The 24,643-nt window shown below is 38.9% G+C and overlaps 1 protein-coding gene and 1 long non-coding RNA gene across 2 annotated transcripts; both read left to right on the top strand.

Moving 5' to 3' along the window:
• The first annotated feature begins 1,967 nt into the window (after window positions 1-1,967).
• On the top strand, window positions 1,968-4,744 carry LOC121742022. Its single transcript, XM_042135034.1, has one exon. It carries the CDS (start codon window positions 2,250-2,252, stop codon window positions 4,467-4,469), a length of 2,220 nt encoding a protein of 739 aa, XP_041990968.1. The 5' UTR covers window positions 1,968-2,249; the 3' UTR covers window positions 4,470-4,744.
• A 17,740-nt stretch (window positions 4,745-22,484) lies between these two features.
• On the top strand, window positions 22,485-23,839 carry LOC121811137. Its single transcript, XR_006052511.1, has 2 exons — window positions 22,485-22,809; window positions 23,091-23,839. It is a non-coding gene; the product is annotated as an uncharacterized LOC121811137 (long non-coding RNA).
• The last annotated feature ends 804 nt before the right edge of the window (window positions 23,840-24,643 follow it).

The raw sequence follows: 24,643 nt of genomic DNA, 5'->3' as shown, positions 1-24,643 counted from the left end.
CATGTTGCAATCTACAATGGAGCATATAGACTATTTAGTTGATTTTTATAGAACTTACCCTGTTGATGATTTATATCTAACATCTTCTTGTTGGGAACAAAGCCTGAGTTTATTTAAATTATTCAAAAATTTTCGAAGTGCAACTATGGAGTTATCGGGTGTGTATTATTGCACATCCGTTCGTGTTTTAGAACATTGCATGATCATATCACTTGGTTTTAAAACTGCAATGAAAAATTCCGCAAACAATCTTGAGCTTATGTGTGTTTTATATTACATGGTTGAAAAATGGCTCAAGTATTTCAATGAGATCCCAACAGTTTTTTTGCTTGCCAAAGTTTTGGATCCAAAGTGGAAACTAGTTGGTACTTTCAAAATTTTAGAATTTTATTACAACAGTTTAGCTTCTATTGATCTTGAACCACTCCGAGCTTTGCAAACTGACGACGACGACAACTACATAAACCTTGCCCAAACATTCCAAATAAACCTCCCCCACCTCCCAAGCCTCCAAAGAAATTTTGAGTTCGACTTGCGGTCTCTCTTTCACGATTACGAAGTCAAGTACAACACTACCCACCAAGTTCGACCTAGACCCCCCCCGTCAAACACAGAACTTTGGCTTCTTCCAAGTTGATGACCCCGACACCCAATCCCAATTGGCGGACCTATACGCCTTCAGCAGCGGAGGAAGGACGGCACATTCGGTAAGTGAGTTAGATTTATATTTAGACTCACACTTTTCATTCAATGAGGAAGAAGGAGGTCCCGTTCCCCAACAAATCGACGTCCTAGATTGGTGGTCTTCACACGAGAAAGATTTTCCCATCCTTGCATCAATGGCCAAGGAGATCTTTTCGGTTCCGGCTTCCACTGTCGCCGTCGAGTCCGCCTTTAGTGTTGGAGGCAACGTCTTGGACGACCGAAGAAGTAGGCTCACCGGACAAAACATGGAAGCCACCATGTTACTTGATGATTGGTGCTCCGCCGAAATTAGAGACCAAGAACCGGATTGGGACAAACTAGTAGTACAACCCGACCAAGACTACTTCCCCGACGAAGAAGAGTAGGCGCCAATACTTCCGATCAAGCCAAATAGGTAAGCAAGGTAAGAGAACTACGTGGACTTTGATTCCAAAATGCAATTGAGCATTGAGGATACGTAGGCATCTCAACTTATATTTCAACTTAAATTTTAAATTTAAGTTGAGCTCAAGTCCTTTTCCTTTATTTCTTTTTTCTCCCCTTTATTTCGAATATGTAATTTTGTAAATTGTAATGAAGACTTTAAGTCTTTTGTAATTTATAATTTTGAAGTTGTAATTTCTAATTTTTATGTTGTAATTTGTAAATTTTAACTTGTAATTTGTAATTTTAAAGTTGTAATTTGTAATTTTGAAGTTGTAATTTGTATCAATAAAATTACATTTGTACATCGCTTCATTCTAATGTTATTTACGCAAGTTTTTTTACATTTTAAACTTGAATTACAATTTACAAAATGCACAAAAAAAAAAAATCAAAACGAACCGCCGAACCGGCCGAACCGGCCCGGAACCGGCCCGGAACCGGCGGTTCCACGGTTCACTTGAACCGGCGGTTCCACGGTTCACGAACCGGAACCGCCACACCTTGGCCGGGCCGGTTCAGGTTCATCAATTTATTGAACCGGAACCGGCGGTTCCGAACCGTGAACCGCCGGTTCCGGAACCGTGGTGACGTCTAGGTACTAGTCTTGTTAACTTGTGTGTGCAGGTTCCAAAAGTTTGAAGCGATTGTAAAATAGATGACATAACGAATGCTAGAGTTGACTAGTAAGTGAATCTAATTGGCTTGTTGTCTTCGGCCCACACCTTTTTGACAAATCTTAAAGCTCTCATTCGTGGATTCCTCACACGCGCCTTTATCAGCACGTGCTGCCAAAATTAAATAGCCACCTTCTAAACATTAATTAAATACTCAAATTTACATTCACAGACACCCACTCCTCCATCATCTCTCATTTCTTCCCTCACTCTCTCTACATGATTCTGCCACTGCTCTTCCAATCTCTTTCCTGCACACCGTATCTTCTCTTCCCTCCCTTCTTTCACCTTGTCCCACTCTAACCCATTTTTCGGTACACTTGTTCCCTTCGCACTCTCCGGCCGCCGCCGCCGCGGAGGAGCCCCCAATCCCACGTCAATTATGAACCGATCCCACTAACGTCGACCCAGCTTATAAATTGAGAAACAAAAGCCTGCTTCAAAATGTCTAATGCTTCAATCCCAATCGAAGACGCGGCGGCGAAGGCGGTTTTCAAGCGCTATGAAGGTCTTGCGGCCGTCCGTACAAAGGCGGTGAAGGGCAAAGGAGCTTGGTACTGGGCCCATCTCGAGCCAATTCTGATACGGGAGAGCGAAATGAAGCCGCCCAAAGCCGTGAAGCTGAAATGCACTCTCTGCGACGCCGCCTTCTCTGCATCAAACCCGTCAAGAACTGCCACTGAGCATCTCAAGAAGGGGACTTGTCCCAATTTCAACTCAATGCTGCAGCTGCCCCCTCTGGCCTCGCCTACCCCTCGAAAGAATAACAATCGCAAGCGATGCTTGCAGTCTCAAGAATCGGTTGATGCTTCCCTAGATGTATGCCCGCTTAGCATGGTTGATCCCTCGCGTTTCTTAACCAATGAGGTTAGCTTTCTCCCTGCTCCGCCTCTGTATCTGAAGCCGCTCCAGTTGTCCGGCGGGAAGGAGGATTACGGGCCGTTGGCGCGGCTGGAGAGCAGTGTGAAGAAGCTCAAGAGCCCCGGCGGCTCCTCGCCTAGTCCGGCCTTGAGCAAGAATCAAGTGAAGAGAGCGTTTGATGCTTTGGGAGACTGGTTTTATGACTCATGTGGGGTGGTGTCCTTTTCAAGCCTTGAACATCCCAAGTTCAGGGCTTTCCTTAACCAGGTGGGGTTTACTGCGACCTTGAACATGGATTTCTTGAGCTCGAGGCTCGAATCCAAGTTTGACCAAGCTAGGATGGAGTCAGAAGCTAGGATTTCAGATGCAGCATTCTTTCAGGTTGCTTGTGATGGGTGGAAGGCCGGTGTTGGGAGCCAGCGTTTGGTTAAGTTCACGGTGAACCTTCCCAATAGGACAGCCATTTTCCGAAAGGCGATGAGCGTTGATGGTGCTGCCGTGCCATCACAGTATGCGGAGGAGGTTCTGTGGGAGACTATCCAAGGGATATGTGGTGGCAATGTGCAGAGATGTGTTGGGATCGTTTCAGATAAGTATAAAGCTAAAGCATTAAGGAATTTAGAACTCCAGAATCATTGGATGATCAATCTATCTTGTCAGGTTCAAGGATTCTTTAGTTTGATAAAGGACTTGTATAGAGAGCTTCCATTGTTTAAGACTGTAAGTGATAATTGTACAAAAATTGCTAGCCTCATCAATTCCACTCCGCAGATTAGGAATAGTTTCCACAGGTTTAGGCTGCAAGGGTATGACATTGCTGGATTTATTAGAGTGCCTCATCCTAAATGTGAAATCTCAAAGATTTGGTCTCCTTTCATTGCAATGCTGGATGATTTATTGAGCTGCTCTAGAATTCTAAACCTAATTGTATCGGATGATTCGTGTAAAGTTGGCTTATTGGATGTTTGTGGTGGGGAGGTTGCAGCTGTGATTCAGGATGTTGGATTCTGGAGACACGTTGAGGCTGCTCATTCCCTAGTGAAAATGATCATGGCGATGGCTCAAGAAATTGAGGCTGAGAGGCCGTCAGTTGGGCAGTGTCTCCCTCTTTGGGAGGAACTGAGGGCTAAAATAAAGGAGTGGTGCACAAAAAATGACATTGCTGAAGGACCTGTGGAGAAGATTCTCGAAAGGCGATTCAGAAAGGTGTATCATCCAGCATGGTCTGCTGCATTTATTCTTGATCCTTTGTATTTGGTCAGAGATGCTAGTGGGATGTATCTTCCGCCTTTTAAGTGCTTGACACACGAGCAAGAGAAGGACGTTGACAAGCTTGTGTCGCGGCTGGTTTCAAGGGAGGAAGCTCATATTGCTTTAATGGAACTAATGAAGTGGAGATCGGATGGTTTGGACCCACTATATGCTCAGGCAGTTCAGGTAAGACGGCATGATGCTGTGACGGGGAAACTGAAAGTTGCCAATCCCCAGGGTAGTAGGCTTGTCTGGGAAACTTACCTCAAAGATTTCAAGATATTGAGTAAAGTTGCAGTCAGGCTTCTTTTCCTTCAAGCAACCTCGTGTGGAATCAAACATGATTCGTCGTTCACAAGGTGGTTTTGTAGACAAGGAAATTCAAGATCGGGTTCGGATAGGGCTCAGAAGCTTATATTTGTCGCAGCTCATGCAAAGCTCGAGAGACAGGACTACTCCAGTCCTGAAGAAAAGGATGCAGAGCTTTTTGGGTCCATATATGGCGATGAAGACATGCTGAATGAGGTTCTAGCAGATACACCATCTACCTAGTGTCTCTGTTGGTTAACTTTGTAGAATTGTTGTTGTAGGATTTAATTGATATTTATTGTTTCCTTTCTTTCAGTTTTCTTTGGTTTGTTGAATCTGGAGTTAGGTCCATATGAAGGATATATAGGGTTTGGGAGGGAGGGGGGTTATCAGTTATGGTATTATTGTTGTGTAGATAGCAAATGCATTCTTGTTTGTAGTGACTAATATGAATTTTAGAACATGAAATTGTTGAATGTTAGAGGCTTTGCTATGTTAATAAGAGGAGTGTTTTCATATAGTTGATGAAGCCATGCACAAGTGAATATGTGCACAACTGATATCTCAAAAATAAGCTTTCACAACTTTCTTAAGCTCACTGTGATGTAAAATATTATTGTAAAAGATGAAGAAACAGAAATTCACTTGTAAAGAAGCATCTTCACTCTTGTCTAAGTCATAGCCCCACCAAAGATGGTGGAGGTCTATCACAAAAGTATAGCTTTCAGCTGTCAATGGTGAAAGAGAAGGTTTGAGCTACTCTCTTCTTTGTGGTGGTCAAGGTAAGGTGCACATTTTTTTCTTGATCAATTACTTGTAAATGATTGTAGCACAAGTCCTTTGAAGCAATAGTGAGATGCAAAATCAGCCCTTTTCCTTTGAAATGGATGCAGCAACGAAGAGGGCTCGGGTATCACGGCACCAGTCACGTAAAAGGTTGCAATCAAGTAAAAGTAAGTGTATGATTATTCCTTTCCATGATGGATAATAGTAGTAGCAAAAGTTGGGAAAATGTATGGAAACAAGTAAGACCTCATAGTCATAGTGAAATGGGGATGGGGTCATAATAGCTACACTTTGTGTGTTTCTTCTTTTGGTGCTCTTTATTCTACCACCACCTGCAATGTCTGGTTAGGACAGGGGCTGTTTTCATTTGGCCTTGTTTTGGCGTATCCAACTGTTTTTGAGTGTCAAAATTAATGAGGTTTTTTACTCCAAATTTCCTTTCACTGTGCACAACAGATGATTGCAGCATGAACCTTAATGATGGTTGTATCCTTCTCTACCTACGGCAGTTGCTAACTAATGTGTCGGCAAGCGATGACTGCTCACCAAACTAGAGAGAGAGAGAGAAAATAGAATGATGGTGCAAAAAGAACTTTTTTAGATGCTATTGGTTTAGTAGGCTAATAAGAGCATCTCCAGTGGGCGGACATCCCACTAGGACATCCACTAGGACATCCCAAAAACACCTCCTGCCACGTCACTAGGACTTCCCATCCCACTGCCACGTCACTAGGACATCCCCTCCTATGTCCGCCCTTCCCACTAGGACATCCCGCAATAAAAAAAAATCATATATTCACAAATAAAACAATTTACATTTACGGAAATAAAATTTGACCGAGAATACGAACGGGAAAAATTAACAACTTCATCGGAAAAAACATACATGATTCGAAAAAAAAAATTACATACTAATAAAAAAAACTTCATACATTATCACGTCAACCCCTCCGAGTCCAAACCTCTTCGATGATATCCTGCTGAAGTCGAACATGGGCATCTGTTTGCCGCATGTCGGCAAATGCACGCAGCCGCGCGACCTCTCCATGAGGTACCCCCATATTCACATTCGCGGTGGCCACGCCGTGACTTGGACCTGCACCCGTATCATCTTCATTGGTCCACTGAGTCAGTTCCGCAGCTTCATTTTCGACAATCATGTTGTGCATTATGATACATGCGTACATGATATCGCCGATGTTGGGAATATACCACTGCCGTGCAGGACCCTTCACAACCGCCCACCGACTCTGGAGCACACCAAATGCCCGCTCCACATCCTTGCGCGCTGCTTCCTGACGGCTCGCAAAGTATGTCTTCTTTTGTCCGAGCGGATGCTTGATTGACTTCACAAAGACGGGCCAGTTTGGGTATATTCCATCCGCCAAATAGTACCCCATATTATGCTGGTTGCCGTTGGCGACGAAACTGATGGCGGGACCAACGCCATTGCACTGAGCGTTGAACAGGGGCGACGACTGGAGAACGTTGATGTCGTTGTTGGACCCGGCGACTCCAAAATAAGCATGCCATATCCACAGCCGGTAGTCAGCTACAGCTTCAAGGATCATCGTGGGATGCTTGGCTTTGAAGCCGGTAGTGTACATCCCCTTCCAGGCGGCGGGGCAGTTCTTCCACTCCCAATGCATACAATCTATGCTGCCCAACATCCCAGGGAACCTGTGCACCGACCCATGCATATCTATCAGCATCTGGCAGTCTTCGGGGCTCGGACTCCGAAGATACCGCTCCCCGAATATCGCTCTCACGCCCGCGCAAAAATTCTGCAGACACTCGACGGCTGTCGTCTCGCCAATGTGGAGGTACTCGTCGAACATATCGGCCGCGCCTCCATAAGCTAGTTGTCTGATTGCGACAGTGCACTTCTGCAAGGGCGTGAGTCCGGGTTTGCCAGCTGCATCCTCTCTGATCCTAAAATACAGGTATCTTATCTCTAAAGCACCCACGATGTGCAGAAACAGCGGACGATGCATCCTAAAGCGTCGCCGGAATAAGGCTTCCCCAAAACGCGGTTGCGGAGCGAAGTAGTCCGCATACAACCGAATATGTGCAGCAATGTGGTCACGGGGTACTTGAGTTCGACGATGGATCGGCCGAGGTACCGCCGCCTGCTGCCGCCGCTGCAACCTCTGTTGTAGCAGCCTCTCTATCGCACCTTCAACAGCGACCTCCAACTCATTCTCGCTATCACTTTCACTAGACATTCTAGATATACTTGAAATTAGAGATGTAGAGAGAGAAACTTGTTAACACAAGTGGTGCGAATGAAATAAAATTCAACGAGCCGTATATATAGAGTTTTAAAAAAAAATTTAAAAAACGGGACGTCCGACTGGACGCCACAATGGCGGACGTCCGCCCGCCCGTCGCCGGGACGTCCGAGGACACCCGACGTCCTCACGGGACGTCCGTATCCGACCCTAAACGCCACAATGGCGGACGTCCCGGTCGCCCGTCGCGACGTCCGACCGGATGTCCGACCGGACGTCCGCCATTGGAGATGCTCTAACAGCGTTGCTCAAGTTCTTTTGTTAAAGTGAAACTAGCTTCAATCATTTTGCATTCTAAATATATCTCTTTCTAATCCCACTTGTGTGAATTATACTAGAATTCATGCTTTCTGTGATTCAAATTAGTAAAATCCCAAATAAATCATAAAGTCGAGTGTTTTTCGTCTCTTCACACTGTAAACATAATTACCTAAACGCGTATTCTACGCTTTCTTCTTAACTGAACAATGCTATTAACTCGCCAATATAAATTTTCACCATTTTATTTTTTATTCCAGTATTATAATATAGTAGTTGGTAATTAAAAATATATAAAGCACCGTCAATTAAGGTGAAGCAATCATTATTCTAAAAGAATAGCAGTAAATAGAGTAGTATTTGTTAGGTGAATTGAGTATTTGGATTTATTGAATTAGAGCGAGCAGACCGGAGAAGCATTAAATTAAGTATTAATTGCAAATTGATTAACGACTTCTTAATCCAAGAAATCAAACTTTAAAATAAAACTAAGATAAAATTTGTCATTCTTAATTTGATAATTCTGATATCGTGTGATATATATTACTTGACACTAAAATAAATTGAAGCTTATCATTCTTACTAGAGCATCTCCAAGAAAAGAGGTAAAGAGAAATAACTTCTACTTCTTCTTTAAAAAATTTCATGCTCAAATAAAAATAGTATTTGAGGAGGTATTTACATTCTTTCATTTTAAGAAGGTATCTTTTCATCTTCTTGATACAAAATGTAAAAAGCTATTTTTTTGCCTTTTTAATATACATTATTTCGTTTAAGAATGTATAATTACATTTTTAGAAGGTAAATGAGAAACATACGTTCTCAATTTAACTTTTCCTTAGAGATGCTCTTAGGGGTGTTAATCACATCAGTTTATCGAGTTTTGGGTCAGTCATATTCAGCTTGCATGCTAATCGGATGCATACTAATCAAATTGTAATTTTTCAAATAAAAAATTTTCAACCTTAATCCTAAACATTCTAGTTTCGGGCTAATCTAATAAACTAATTAACTAAATACTAATGATACAAATTAAGTTTGTATTTTATTTCATTTTTAAGGATATGGCAAGCAAAAAATTTAAGATGTAAAATATTTTTAAAAGTGCAAAATTACATAACTTAAAATTAATGATAAATTATTTAGCCACATAGAACCAATCCCAAAAACATAAATCTAAAATCTTCATTTGAATAACATTGTTCTTCCATATCGATAATATTTGAAATTCTAACTTGATTATTTACTCTGAGCTCAATGCCTTTAAATTTGTTCACCATTTATTAAAAAAACTATCCTACTATTACTATAATTTGATGATTTAGAATTAATAAGAAAAATAAAATTTTATCATTATAATCTAAATGCAACCCTATCACAATTATTATTGAACTTTTACATTAATCATCAAAAAAGATGAAATAATAAGTAATAGTACTCTCTTCATCCTAAAGTAGATGTCGCACTTAGATGATGACATAAGATTTTAGGAGATATTGTTGTGTGTTAAGTGGAGAGAAAAAATATACTTTTATAAATTACGGTGAGAGATAATTTTTTTGAATAATGACACAAGATTTTGGGAAATGGTACTTTGTGTGTTAACTGAAGAGAAAAAATGTATAGTATATTAGTACTCCCTCCGTTTCACTATAGTTGAGTCATTTTTCCATTTCGGGAAGTTTTTTCATAGTTGAGTCATTTCCATATATGGTAATTTTTTTCTCTTTCTTACTTTACACTCTCTTACTTTATTCTCTCTACTTTATTCACTTTATACTTTATTCTCTCTACCTTTTCTTCTCTCTTACTTTTTTAACTATTTATTTAACACACCCAACATCTTTTTCTTAGACTCCGTGCCCAAAAGTTCCGCCTCAACTATAGTGAAACGGAGGGAGTATTATCTTTATACACCGTATATTATTGTGAAATCAAACTTTTTTGAGAAAAAAAATGTGAAATCTTTCATGAGACCAACTAAAAATGAAAATGTGACAATATCTTGGACAAAGGAGATAGTAGTACTCACGGAGTTATGGCTGACAATTTTTGATCCGACACGAATCCGCACGAAGTTAACCCGACACGAACACACACGTTTAGGATTTGGGTCCTTATAGGGTCGACCCAATAAGAACCCGAAAATTTTGGGTTGGGCCGGGTTGGGTTATCCGTTAAGAAAAAAAATTATTTTGATTATTTTTATTAATTAAAATAATATATTAAATTTTAATTTTAATTATTTTTATTAATTAAAAAATATTATATTTAAATTTTATTAGTAAAAATATGATTAATACTATTATTAATTATTTTTTATGATAAAAAAATATTGCTGCATACTTAAATTTTATTAAAAAATAATTGTTTTAATTATTTTAACTTTTTTATTTAGATTTGATTTTATTATTTGGATTTAAAAATTATTTGAATTAATTATTTTAATTTTATAATATCTTATTTTATCGTATAATATCAAATTTGAATTATATAATCTCATATGTCGGTCGTTATCGTATAGCGTTAAACTATATTGTGTAGTAACTTACTATCATTAAAAGATGACCGATATTTTTTGGATGACACAAAATCGACACGAATCCGACACGAATCTGTTGGCTTGTACCCGATAAAAACACGATGATTTCGGGTTGAGTTGGGTTGGGCTGGGACCCGATAAGGTTGGGTCGATATTGGGTTGACCCAAAAGCGACCCAATCCGCACGATTTGCCAGCCCTACACGGAGTTATGATGACTTCATCAGGTTTCAAGTCAGCCATCTTCAAATTGCAGGTTTAATCTAGCTGAAATTTTATCAAATTAAAAGTTCTACTAGCCTGTTATTGCTAAAGAAACAAAAGAACAGATTAAATAACAAACTGACTAAATGTCACGAATCATTTTTGAGAGGATCGGACATGTACTACTATTGTACAGTGCCATATATTCATAATTTTAATATTGATCTTTAAATCCAATTATATATCTAGCGAGACATGTACCATTGTAAAGTGGTATCATAATAAACTCAAATTCAAAATTTATAAACATTAATTATTTTATTATTAGACCAATACACGCACAATATGAGTGAGTACTACTTTTTTACACTATATATGTAGCTTGAAGTATATTTTCATCATATTTGTATCATTGTATGACCACATACATTTTTTCAATTTGCAGCATTTAAATAAAAATGAAATTGTTTGTATCATTGTATGACTACATACTTTTTTTTAATTTGCAGCATTTAAATAAATACAAAATTGTGTTTCTCAAAAATCACACATTATAGTTAGTACTTTCATTTTCTTGTCCGGTCTCATTTGATTGATCAATACGATTGAACAATTAATGTATTTACAACCTAAACAAAAAGTACATAAACATAAATAAAAAGGAATAGAAAAAGCCTAAAAATTGCACGACTATCGGTATAATGTTTCCATAATTTATTGGCCGATCACCATTAATTGTGTAATTTAATCTATTAGCGATATGGGTGCATCGGAATTAAGAGAGCTAGTTAAGGAGTACTACTGATAAAGATATGAGTAGAAAAAATTAAAGATTCTCCATTTCCTTGCAACACTAATGCATTGCATAGAAGTAGTGGCATGATACCATACAGTCACACAGAAGTGGCAAGCATAATTGGATTCTATTGAATCGTATCAAATCATTTTCTGATTTTATTTAATTATAATATTTGAGTGATTATGGTGAACTAATCTATCCTATGTTTTACTGTGATTGGAAGTTTTTAGTGAAAATTGAAAACTTTAAAAGTTGGTGCTTAGTAGGGCCTGTACTAATAATCGTGGATTTCGTGGTGCTTGGTAGTATATGACTTGTCTAAAAAGCAAATAACTTCGTGGGGCTATTATCAGATATTAGTAATTTATACTCCTATTTTTATGTTTTGTCGTTTTTTTTTTCAATTTCGGTCTTCGATACATTAGTTTAAAAAATTGATGTTGAAATTCAATCCATGTCAAGTATTCATGAGTTTTGCTTTATAAAAGCCGCAGCAATTAACTAATTCTGCTGTCAAGCATGTAAATCAAATAATGTTAATTCTACTCCAAGATTTCTCCAATTTTTTTATATAAAAATCATTTATTGATTAATCATTAAAGTTTGATTTTTATATATTAATTGATAGATGTATATGTGGAGCGAAGGCATACAATGAGCCAAATCGGATCTGGTGTCTGATTGAAACTGTTCGTTGCCTATCAAGACAATGTCCAAATTCTTTTATCTTACCACCGTTATCTTCGTATTTGAAATAGCTTCGCGTGGGTACCTTGTACGCCTCAATCGGAGCTCGGAAGAGTACATTTAATTTTCCAAATTTTATCCCGCCGCCTCCTTTCCCAATCGAGAAGAAGAAGAGAAAGAAAATAATTCAAGAGAAGGGACTCGATTGGATGATGAATATCATTAGGAAAGTTAATGTAGATGTGTCCTTGGTGGATTTGTTCCTACACTTTCCTAAATTCTCCAAGTTTTTCAAGGACATTATTGCAAAAAAGGAGAAGATTCAAGAAGATGGTGTAGTGGTGTTTAGCGCATTTTGCTCACAGTTGGTGACGGGAAAAATCCCGGCTAAGAGAAGAAATCCCGAAAGCTGCGTGATCCCTTGTGAGATAGGAGAGAAGAAGTTCCCGAGGTGCCTACTTGATCAAGGCTCGGGAATATCGTTGATTGCTTTGAAGACTGCAAGATCAATTGGTCTCGAGGAAAGAATCGAACCAATCGATATTGATCTCCAACTTGCCGACCACTCAATCATCAAGCCTAAGGGTATTATCGAGGATGTATTATCAAGGTGGATAAGTTAGTGTTGCTAGTTGACTTCATCGTCCTTGACATAGAAGAGGACAAGGACATGCCTATCCTCTTTGGTAGGATGTTTTTAGCAACGTGAGATGTTGTGTTGGAGACTAAGACAAACAATGTCACATTTCGAGTTGATGGGAGAATGTTGTGATTGAGTAGGAGAAGACGAAGAGGCGCCTATTGGAGTTTGGATAGGAAAGTTGCAAAGAAGAAGGTCGAGCCAATGTCTATAAACAAAGGCGTTGATTGGGAGGCAACCCAAGTTTTTATGTTGTTTTCTTTCTTTTTATTTTCATATGTGGGAGGTTTTGTTTGCTCAATTCTTTTCTCCAGCATTTATTTTGAATTGAGTGTTTCTTTATTTTTTGTTTTGTTTTGTTTTGTTTGTTTGTTGTAGGAGCACATTGAAGATTATGATGGAGCATACCTACAATTGAAGATACAACCACCCTCCCACCCATATACTACTGATTTCATGCCAAGTTTGGGGGAGTATTCTATCCCTTTACTTTTTATGTTCTTCTTTTCTTGCATTGATGACAATGAAGCATTCAAGTTTGGGGGGTTGTTTGAGTTTAAATGATTTTTGTGCATGATGCATGTTTATTGGGTGTATTATATGCTAAATGTGTTTTGAATTAATGTAATTGACGGGTGCATGCTAGATCTTTGGCTTTTTGGTTGGGAAATCTTCCTTGCTTTTACTTGATCTTTGAAGTTTAGGATGGATAGAATTTGTGCATTAATTTATTTGAAAGAGCATTTTGTGACTACAACCGATTTCTTGAGTTGAGGAGAGTATGAAAGTCATATGCCTTGTGAAAATTATCTTGGATTGATTTGCTTTATTGAGTTGCGTGCTTGCATTCATATGTGTTAATGATAAGGGACGATAAGACACTAGGATGAACTCCATGGCCAAATATTCACATGCCTAGTCCAACAAATGATCCCCTAGAAGCCACTTTGAGCTTATTCCCTATTTTTTTTTACAAACACTTAGCTAATCACTTAGCTACTAAAATAAGTCTCATTTTAGCCTCATCATTAAACCTTACTATTATTTGGGTGCTAAATACAAGTTTGAGCTTTGTTGATTGTGTTGTAAGTTTAGGGTGGTGTTCTATAAAGTGTAGAGATTTTTAGATTTGATGTTATGTATAAATGTTGAGAATGAAGTTCTTTGAAAGGAAAAAGACGGCCTCCAAATTGTAAAAGTCGAGGCCTTTGAAAAAAAAGTGAAATAAAGTTAGAACTTCTATTGCTTGCAAAGATGTAATCTTGTTTAGAAAATATCTCAAGTTTGGGGGAGTGAAAGTTTGGGTTGTAAAATGTATATTGTTTGGTTCCTTGGAAGGAAGTTGTAGGAGTGAAGAATTTGACACTCAAATTTGTAGTTTTTGAGCTACTATCCTTATCCTACCTCATCCCTAGCCTCATTACAACCTGTAATAATGGAGTGCTCATTTCAGTTGGAAGAAGCTCGGCTAGAAAGGAGTTCGGTAAGCTCGGCTTACCGAGCTGGAACTAGCCTGGTACTAGCCGAGGAGAAGAAGAAGAAGAAGGCAGAAGTCGGTAAGCTCAGCGGTAAAGAAGCTCGGTATGGAAGCTCGGTATGGAAGCTCGGCGTTGAGCTGGAATGAGCCGAGAAGGAAGAGTTCGGTTGTAAGCCGAGAAGGAAGAGCTCGGTTGTAAGCCGAGAATGAGTTCGGTATTGAGCCGAGGAAGGAGCTCGGTCTTGAACCGAGAAGGTAGAAGCAACCTAGCCGAACTAGCCGTTGGAGCAGCAGTTAGTTAGCTGAAATGTAGCGGTTATTCTTCTTGCTTTCTTGATTCTTCTTGTAGTTAGTTAGTAGCAGTTGCTACGTGATTATAGAGCTTTAAATAGCTCACCATGTATGTAGTTTAGAATAGAGGTTTTTCAATAAAGAGTTTTCCAGTTTTCTCTCCAAGATTATCATCTTCAATACTCAAAGTGTGAGTGTGTGTGTTTCCTGCATTGTGTGATCTCATACAACAGTGAGTGTGTGTGTGATCTTATTGAGTGTGTGAAAGCCTTGTGTGCGTAAATCCCAACAAGTGGCGCCGTCTGTGGGAAAGGGATATTGAAGCTGATTTGCAGAGGATCAAACGGTTTCAGAGATGGCAGCAAGGCTTGATGCAGAGAAGTTCACAGGCAAGAATGATTATGGCCTGTGGAAGATGAAGATGAAGGCGGTTTTAATTCAACAAGGCTTGGCGGCAGTTCTTGCAAAACCAGATGAGAAAGGAAAGGCTCCAGTGCTTGATGAAAAAGCTCAGGCAAAGATGGAGGAGATGCAGCTCAAGGCACATTCTGCAGTGATTCTGTGCCTTGGAGATAAGGTCTTGAGGGAAGTTCAAGAAGCCAAGACTGCGGTGGAGATCTTGGACAAGTTAGATGAAGTGTACTTGGCCAAATCCTTGGCTAACCGGCTGTATCTCAAGAAGAGGCTGTATGCCTATAGTTTTTCTGGAGATAGGTCCATCATTGAGCAGCTAGAGGAGTTCAACAAGATCATTGATGACCTGGGATCTGTTGATGTCAAGATCTCAGATGAGGATAAGGCCATTCTCACATTGAATGCCTTGCCTAGCTCGTATGACCAGCTAAGTGATGCAATTATCTATGGCAGAGATAAACCTATCACCTATGCAGAAGTCTATTCAGCCTTGATGGCCAAAGAACTCCAGAAGACAGCCAACAGAGGCTCTGCAAGCTCCAATGTTCAAGCTGCAGAGGCCTTGAATGTGAAGAAGTTCAAGAAGCAGAACTTCAAGAAGAAGTTTGAGGGCCCTAAACCCTCAAGTTCAGATGCTCAGAAGGAAACCATAGCTTGCTATTGGTGCAAGAAACCTGGACATTTGAAGAAAGATTGTCATGCATGGAAGAGAAAGATGGCCTCAGAGGGACACAATCAATCTGATTGTGTGGAGAGTGCTGATCCCCCTGCTCAACTCATGAATATCAGTGATAGTGGGGTCAGTCATAGGTGGATAATGGACTCGGGGTGCAGCTTCCATATGTGCCCCAATAGAAGCTGGTTTCATGATCTTCAAGAAGCATCGGGTACGGTTGTTCTTGGTAATAACCACATTTGTCAGATCAAAGGAATAGGGAAGGTAAAGCTAAGCCTACAAGATGGCTCTATAAAGATCCTAACTGGGGTGAGGTATATTCCAGAAGTAAAGAGGAACCTCATCTCATTGGGAATGCTGGAACAGAAAGGGTTCACCATATTGATGAGTCAAGGAAAATTGTTTGTGAAATCTGGAGATGCAGTGATGATGGAGGCTGACAGAGAGCATATTCTCTATTATCTGAAGGCTAAGGCTGTTGATGGAGAAAGCAATGCAGTGTCAGATGATTCCATAATGCTATGGCACAAGAGATTGGGCCACCCAGCCGAAGGAAGCTTGAAAGAACTCATCAAGAAGGGTCTGATCTCTGGAGATTTCAACAAGATGGACCCCTGTGAGCAATGTATACTTGGAAAGGCTAAGAAGGCACCCTATCCTACAGGTATTCACTCTTCTACAGCCCCATTAGACTACATTCATAGTGATCTTTGGGGGCCTTCACCGGTGTGTTCAATTGGTGGAGGAAAGTATTATCTAGCTATCATTGATGACTATACAAGAAAGTTGTGGGTATATATTCTTAAAGAAAAATCTGAAACACTCACAAAGTTCAAGATATGGTGTAAGGAGGTTGAGCTAGAGAAGGGTAGAAGTGTTAAATGCTTAAGGACAGACAATGGCCTAGAGTTCTTGTCTGCTGAGTTTGATCTGTTCTGTAAAGAGAAGGGTATGAAGAGGCACCGGACTGTTCCTGGTAATCCTCAGCAAAATGGTGTTGTGGAGAGGATGAATAGGACAATCCTAGAGAGGGTGAGGTGCTTACTTCTTGGGTCTGGTTTGAGCAGCAGATTCTGGGGTGAGGCTGTGTATACAGCAGCCTATCTCATCAATAAATGCCCATCTACTGCCCTGAAATCTGAAACTCCTGATTACATGTGGTATGGAGCTCATAGTGACTACTCAAAATACAAGGTGTTTGGGTGTGCAGCCTATGCTCATGCTCGGCAAAGTAAGCTTGATGCTAGGGCTCTGAAATGTATCTTGCTGGGGTATCAGAGGGGTGTTAAGGGGTATAGGCTCTGGTGTATTGAGCCCGGCAAGCAGAAGGTCTTGGTGAGTAGGGATGTGGTGTTCTTGGAGGATCAGATGCCATTCCTGAAAGATAAGCCGGACTCCAATGAAGATGAGGGTGATTTCTTCAAGGTGGAGCCTGTGGGGGTTGGCCTAGGAGCAGGTGGAGTTATTGACTCAGGGAGAGAGTCTGATTCAGATAAAGAAGAGGCTCCAACTCAGGGCAACCAGGCTGGTGAGTCTATATCAGACTCCATCAGAGACTATCAGCTTGCAAGGGACAGAGTTAGAAGAGAAACAAGGCCACCAACAAAGTTCTCTGATGTTGTGTATTATGCTCTGTGTGCAGCTGAAGGTATTGATGGTGCAGATCCACTCACATATAAAGAAGCTATGCAGAGTAAAGATAGAGAAAGATGGATTGAAGCCATGAATGAGGAAATAGAGTCTTTACTCAAGAACAAAACATGGATTTTGGTGGACAAATCCAAGCTGAAGACAGATGGAAAAGAGAGGAAGCTGATCAGTTGCAAGTGGTTGTTTAAAAAGAAGGTAGAAACCACTGATAAAGACAGAATCAGGTTCAAGGCAAGGCTGGTGGCTAGAGGCTTTACACAGCAAGAGGGAATCGATTTCAATGAAGTGTTTGCACCTGTTGTGAAGCACACTTCGATTAGGATTCTATTGGCTGTGGTGAATCAGCTTGACTGGGAGCTACAACAGCTTGATGTGAAGACAGCCTTCCTCAATGGAGATCTAGAGGAAACTATCTTCATGGAACAGCCAGAGGGCTATGTGAAGATTGGAGAAGAAGGCAAGGTGTGCCTGTTACAGAAAAGTCTTTATGGACTTCAGTGGAATAAGAAGTTTGATGCACAGATGAAGAAGATTGGCTTCTCCAAGTCAGAATATGATGATTGCATCTACATCAAGAAGGCAGGCAAGACTCCCATTGCCTACCTATTACTCTATGTGGATGATATGCTACTTGCAGGGCCTTCTATGACAGAAATTCAGAAAGTTAAACAAGATCTGAAGTCAAGCTTTGAAATGAAGGATCTAGGAGAGTCAAGGAAGATCCTAGGCATACATATTCAGAGAGATAGAGGCTGCAAGAAGCTGTGGATGCTGCAAACTGACTATATTGAGAAAGTTTTGCAGAGATTCAAAATGGAAAATGCAAAAGCTGCATCAACTCCTCTGTCCCAGAGTTTTAAGCTATCAAAGGAACAAGCCCCTAAAACTAAGCAAGAGGCTGGTGAGATGGAGGCTATCCCTTATGCTAGTGTGGTTGGAAGTGTTATGTACACTATGATTTGTACAAGACCAGATTTGGCTCATGCTATCTCAGTGACTAGCAGATACATGGCAGACCCGGGGAAGGAGCATTGGAATGCTCTTAAGTGGATATTGAGGTACATGAAGTCAACTAAGGACTGGGGGATTGTGTTCAATGGCTGGGAAGGTGAATCTGAGGAGGTTGTGCAGGGCTATTGTGATGCAGACTATGCTGCAAACCTGGACAACAGAAAGTCCCAAACAGGTTATCTTTTCACCATGTTTGGAACTGTAATCAGCTGGAAGTCAGGGTTGCAAAGTGTTGTTGCTCTCTCAACAACAGAATCAGAGTATATAGCTCTCACTGCAGCTGTACAGGAGAGTTTTTGGATTCAGGGAGTGATTTCTGATTTTGGTTTTGACCAAAAAACAATGGTGATTCATTGTGACAGCAGCTCAGCTATGTGCTTGGCTAAACATCCGGGTTTTCATGAAAGGAGCAAGCACATAGACATAAAGTTGCATTTCATTAGAGATGAGATTGAAAAGGGGAGAGTGAAGGTGATTAAGATTAACACCTTGCACAATCCGGCTGACATGCTAACAAAGTCTCTAGGTAGAGACAAGTTTGATCATTGCAAGAAATGGATCAATGTTTGTGCAAGAACTGAGATGAGCCCTCAGGTGGAGAATTGTAATAATGGAGTGCTCATTTCAGTTGGAAGAAGCTCGGCTAGAAAGGAGTTCGGTAAGCTCGGCTTACCGAGCTGGAACTAGCCTGGTACTAGCCGAGGAGAAGAAGAAGAAGAAGGCAGAAGTCGGTAAGCTCAGCGGTAAAGAAGCTCGGTATGGAAGCTCGGTATGGAAGCTCGGCGTTGAGCTGGAATGAGCCGAGAAGGAAGAGTTCGGTTGTAAGCCGAGAAGGAAGAGCTCGGTTGTAAGCCGAGAATGAGTTCGGTATTGAGCCGAGGAAGGAGCTCGGTCTTGAACCGAGAAGGTAGAAGCAACCTAGCCGAACTAGCCGTTGGAGCAGCAGTTAGTTAGCTGAAATGTAGCGGTTATTCTTCTTGCTTTCTTGATTCTTCTTGTAGTTAGTTAGTAGCAGTTGCTACGTGATTATAGAGCTTTAAATAGCTCACCATGTATGTAGTTTAGAATAGAGGTTTTTCAATAAAGAGTTTTCCAGTTTTCTCTCCAAGATTATCATCTTCAATACTCAAAGTGTGAGTGTGTGTGTTTCCTGCATTGTGTGATCTCATACAACAGTGAGTGTGTGTGTGATCTTATTGAGTGTGTGAAAGCCTTGTGTGCGTAAATCCCAACACAACCTTTGAATAAAGACCTTGGACTTTATTGTTGACGACTTATGGGTGTTTTGTATATGGCTTGGTAGAGTTAAAGTAGTTTGATTTGAAATCCACGGGTCTTTGTGATAAGTATTGCTTGACGAGTCAATGATGACGGTTTGAGTTGTAGGATCTTATGTTTGGACTTACTTTGAAGTGCACCTTGACTTGAAGTTCTAGGTGGATGAGTGATGGTTCTTGAGAGTGAGAAATTTTGATTAGAAATGGTGGGGGTTTAAATTTTGTCATTCACATCCTTACTCGATTCTTTGTGATGAAAACTTTTGAAAACTTTTGTGAGTTGAGTTTTGAAACATTGAGCTTTAAGTGGTCTTGCTCGAGGACGAGCAAGTAAATAAGTTTGGGGGTATTTGATGTAAATCAAACAATGATAATTCTACTCCAAGATTTCTCCTATTTTTTTATGTTAAAATCATCTATCAATTAATCATTAAAGTTTGATTTTTATATATTAGTTGATAGATGTACATGTGGAATGAAGGCATACAATGAGTCAAATCGGATCAGGGGTCTGATTGAAACTGTTCGTTTCCTATGAAGACGATGTCCAATTTTTTTTATCTTATCACTGTTATCTTCATCTTTGAAATAGCTTCGCGTGGGTACCTTGTACGCCTCAATCGGAGCTCGAATGAAGAAGTTATGGCCATTTGATGAAGGTTGCGCGTAGCAGTGCGAACCCGGCGAAAACGCCCGGGTCGGGCGTTTTTGGACTTAAAAACGCCCGGGTCCAGTAGAAACGCCCAGGTTGGCACCATTTCACCCGGGTCGGGCGTTTTTCTCAAAAACTGCCTAATTTCAGTTTTCAAATAGGTTTCTGGAGTAGTTTTTGGGGATATTCAAATAGATTTGTATGAGAAAAGAGAGAGGAAAAGAGAGAAAGAGGGGAGGAAGAAGTAAGGAAAATTTTTTGGCCAACATTCCGACGAACCATCTCCAAATCTCCGTTCCACTCAATGAGAGCATGCTTCCTATGGTTTTCATTGTGATTTTTATCATGTATTTAGGCTAAACTCTCGATGTTGCTCCAAGTTGTGATTTAGGCTTGTTTGAATGTATCTACACCTTTGAATTCACGTTTTGACATCGTTGATGTGTTTAATGTTAGATTCTATCACTTTAGAGGCCTCTATCGTTATAGATGTTTAATCCTTATTTATCGTCTCTTTAACATAGACTTGGATGGAATAATCAATTTATGTGTTGTTGAGTTTGAATTGTTAAGAGGATAATTTGACAACATATTAGGTAAGTTTATATAGTAGATGATCTTTTATTTCAGCGCTTCCGCAGGAATTTAATATCTTTGAAAATTAGTTCATGGAACAAGTGTTCAGCTGACTGTGAACTATACGTCGCAAACATGTTCAGTGCAAGCGATTAGGTTGATAAATTAATCCCAAAATTTGTGCTTTTGATAGGTGTAGAAATATGTAAGTCTATTGAGCAACTTGGAGTGACATATTTTCTCGTTTGAAAAGTCTTTCATTAGTGAATAATTTACTTTACTCTGTCAACATCTTTCGTAACCAAAAATCAAATCTTTATGTTACATCTTTTTAAGTTTTTGAGTTTTAAACAATCTCCTACCTCCATGTGGATCGACACTTGAAGTACTACTTACGACGCTGTATTCTTGCAGTATCGTAGTATTATTAGAGTTAATTGATTAAACTTGATATATTGTGTGAACTGAATTAGATACTCTAAAATACGCATCACACGTGCAACGGTGGATTGCACTGGAGGAGGATGGGCTGCCAGTTGGAGTCGTTGGCACGGTTCTCCGGCGGTAAACGTTGCCACTCACGACTCTAGCCCAATGAGAGGGCGATTATTGTACTACATGACTTTGCAAAATGGCAAAAAAAACAACGATTTTAATTTTGTAAACCAAAAACTAATTTTGTAATTTGTATTGAGACCATTTTAATAGTCAACGACGATTATTTAATGTTTTTACATATTTCACCCGTTTCATTAAAATAGAAACTCTTTCCATTTTCGTTTGTCCCATAGAAATAATATACTTCTATTTTTGATAACTTCTTTCTTTTTAATGAGATTGAGTCACATTCTGCATTAACAATATTTCAATTAATTTTTCTTTCTACATCTTTGTTACTATACCAATTGTGTAGTACTATTAAAACTCACATGGTCCCAAAAGTTTTTATTTTTATGGGACAGAGGGAGTAATAAGTAGCAAATTACTATTTTCAATAGGGATATTGAATTCTTATAACTTTAGCACACAATTTAGTATTTTCCATGAATTATAAAATTGTCTAAACAAATTTCATATTTCGTGTGTTATTTCCCAACAACCCGACCTAAATACTCCATCCGTTTTTTAAAAATAGCAACTATTTACATTTTTTGCCGTTCTTTAATAATAGAAACTTTAGAATCTTTCTATTTTAGGACATGGACCCCACAATCCACTAACTTTACTTTCACTACTTTTCTCTCTCTTACTTTACTCACTTTTCTCTTCCTCTCTCTTACATTACCAATTCTTCTCGCTTACTTTACCAATTATGCATTAAAACTCGTACCGTTTCAAATGTTTCTATTTTCTGAATACGGAGGGAGTATGATATTTTCAGCGAAAACTTATTTGAAGTTGGCAATCGTGAAATATTTGTAATATTTTTTACAACAGTTAAAGTTCGCAACAAATAAGATAAAAGGTCACGTAGAAAGCCTTGTGCGTTTAGTGGTGTAAAGTAGGATAAAACAACAACGTAAGACCAGTCGAATATGACTATTGACCCGTCATGGAAAATAACATATGAAATGTAAAGATTGTGATATTTTAAATCAATTTTGAAGTTCATGAAAAATACCAAATCGGGAGACAAACCAATATCCCTTTTTAATATTTAAAGGAAAGAGTGGTTTACTTTTCATTTTTTCTTTATGTGAATACCCAATTCACATTATTTTTTTCTTCTTCTTCTTCAATCTTATTCAGCCAATTTTGCTATGCCCGAAAATATATCCCCAAAATCCAAGTCTTGAGGGCTGAGGCTATTTAACTTCTTCTTGACAAAGAGATTGATATATCATTGTTATATGTCTTCAACAACTTCTGAATTCCCCTGTATAAACTAAATGTTACAGTGTCCCATTAGTTATGATAAGAAAATGAACAAAATATGCAAAGTTGGACTGTAAAAGTGTAGAAAAATCATTAGATTAGATATACACTAAGGCTGTGTTTGGTAGTAGCCAGGAGCAAGGTTAAGCCATTTTATCTATGCTCTTCTCTTCGTTTGGTACAAAATTAGGAAACCCATAACGGACTCAGATAGAGCTCCGTTCCGTCCAAAAACCACTGTTCCACCCCAATTTTTAACATCTCGATTTGCTGCGGATAAATTTTATGCCTCGGAATCTACAACAAGCAGCCAGTTATTTGACCAAAATATCCCTTCTCATTTACTCTATTTTGTGATAAATTGAATTATTTTCTACCGACAATTGAACACCAAATTTGAAATAAAAACCCTCATCTCCTCAATTATTTCTTCATCGCTGAAGACGACGGAGAGAACCCCACACACTTGGAATTCTAGGTAATTCTCCAAACTTTGCAATTTTGTTTCCCATGTTAGTATATTTCGTCTATTTACCGGAGCTTTGAGTTCTGTTTTGAGTTCATGGGTATTTCTTCGGTTTTGAGTTCTGTTTTCTTCTTTGTATGGTCACATACATGAACATCTTGGGTATCGCCTGCTAGTACGAAGTTTGTGGGTTATGGATTTGGTTGTTTTGTTGATTTGCCGAATTTTTGCCCAAATTGCAATTTCTTTGTGCACTATGTTATTTATTCACCCAAAAACCCTCATATTCCCAGCATTCGGATATGTTGCCTGTGAGGTCTGGTAGTCACGAACGTGACGCTGTGTCGCTGGTTGTGGAAGAGTATCAGGAGGTCAATCGTGTGAAACGGCTGTTGTTTATAGCTATTCTGGAATGTATGCGCGACTACAGGTCACTTCGTCAACGAAGATTAAATGTTCGGCCTTATCGAATATTAGAACGTGTTCCGGCACAAGTCGCCCACGTAACGCGGCTGGTAGGCCTTACTGACGTTGATTGTATAAACAATCTTAGAATGGATCGTAACACATTTGGTCGATTATGCATTCTACTGCGCGAGCGGACTAGCCTGATTGACGGAAGGTGGGTTACCGTCGAAGAGCAGGTTGCAATGTTCCTTTGTGTTTTGGCGCATCATAGCAAAAATCGCATTGTGGGCTTCAATTTTCGTCGCCATTATGGAAAACATGTGAAATCCTTTATTTGGTGTGATGATTACCAGATCAGGACAAGAGGTGCTACTGAGAGGGTTACATCGGGGGCTCGGGAAGTGTATGTTGATCGCCTACTCCATATCCACGTCGTCTTCATGTTTATGGCTGTTGTAATATTTTTATTTGGGATTGTAATTGGCCGCCTACTTTAGCAACTTCTATTTCTTACTATCTGGTAGTTTTTGAATGGATTGTAATTGACTATTCTATACTTTTGTTATATGTAGTAGTCACGCAGACAATCTACTTGTTCTGAATTCAATTGTAGTATGATGTTAGTTTGATGTTATGTTCATTTCAACAAGTTATTTTGAATTTTGAGTATAACTTTGATGTTATGTTCATTTATGATGCAAAAGTATCATTTTATCATAAAAAAATCTAAAACTATCATTATTAAACAAAAGTATCATTTTATCCATTTGAAACTATCATTTTATCCCCTCAAAGTATCATTTTATGATGCAAAAGTATCATTTTATCATAAAAAAATCTAAAACTATCATTATTAAACAAAAGTATCATTTTATCCATTTGAAACTATCATTTTGTCCCGTTAAAGTATCATTTTATGATGCAAAAGTATCATTTTATCATAAAAAAATCTAAAACTATCATTATTAAACAAAAGTATCATTTTATCATTTGAAACTATCATTTTATCCCCTCAAAGTATCATTTTATGATGCAAAAGTATCATTTTATCATAAAAAAATCTAAAACTATCATTATTAAACAAAAGTATCATTTTATCCATTTGAAACTATCATTTTGTCCCGTCAAAGTATCATTTTATGATGCAAAAGTATCATTTTATCATAAAAAATCTAAAACTATCATTATTAAACAAAAGTATCATTTTATCATTTGAAACTATCATTTTATCCCCTCAAACTATCATTTTATGATGCAAAAGTATCATCTTATCATCCAAAAAATCTAAAACTATCATTATTAAACAAAAGTATCATTTTATCCATTTGAAACTATCATTTTGTCCCGTCAAAGTATCATTTTATGATGCAAAAGTATCATTTTATCATAAAAAAATCTAAAAACTATCATTATCAAACAAAAGTATCATTTTATCATT

Source organism: Salvia splendens, chromosome 7 (assembly GCF_004379255.2).
Source record: "Salvia splendens isolate huo1 chromosome 7, SspV2, whole genome shotgun sequence".
Lineage (NCBI taxonomy): Eukaryota > Viridiplantae > Streptophyta > Magnoliopsida > Lamiales > Lamiaceae > Salvia > Salvia splendens.
This window is presented reverse-complemented; position numbering and strand designations above follow the sequence as displayed.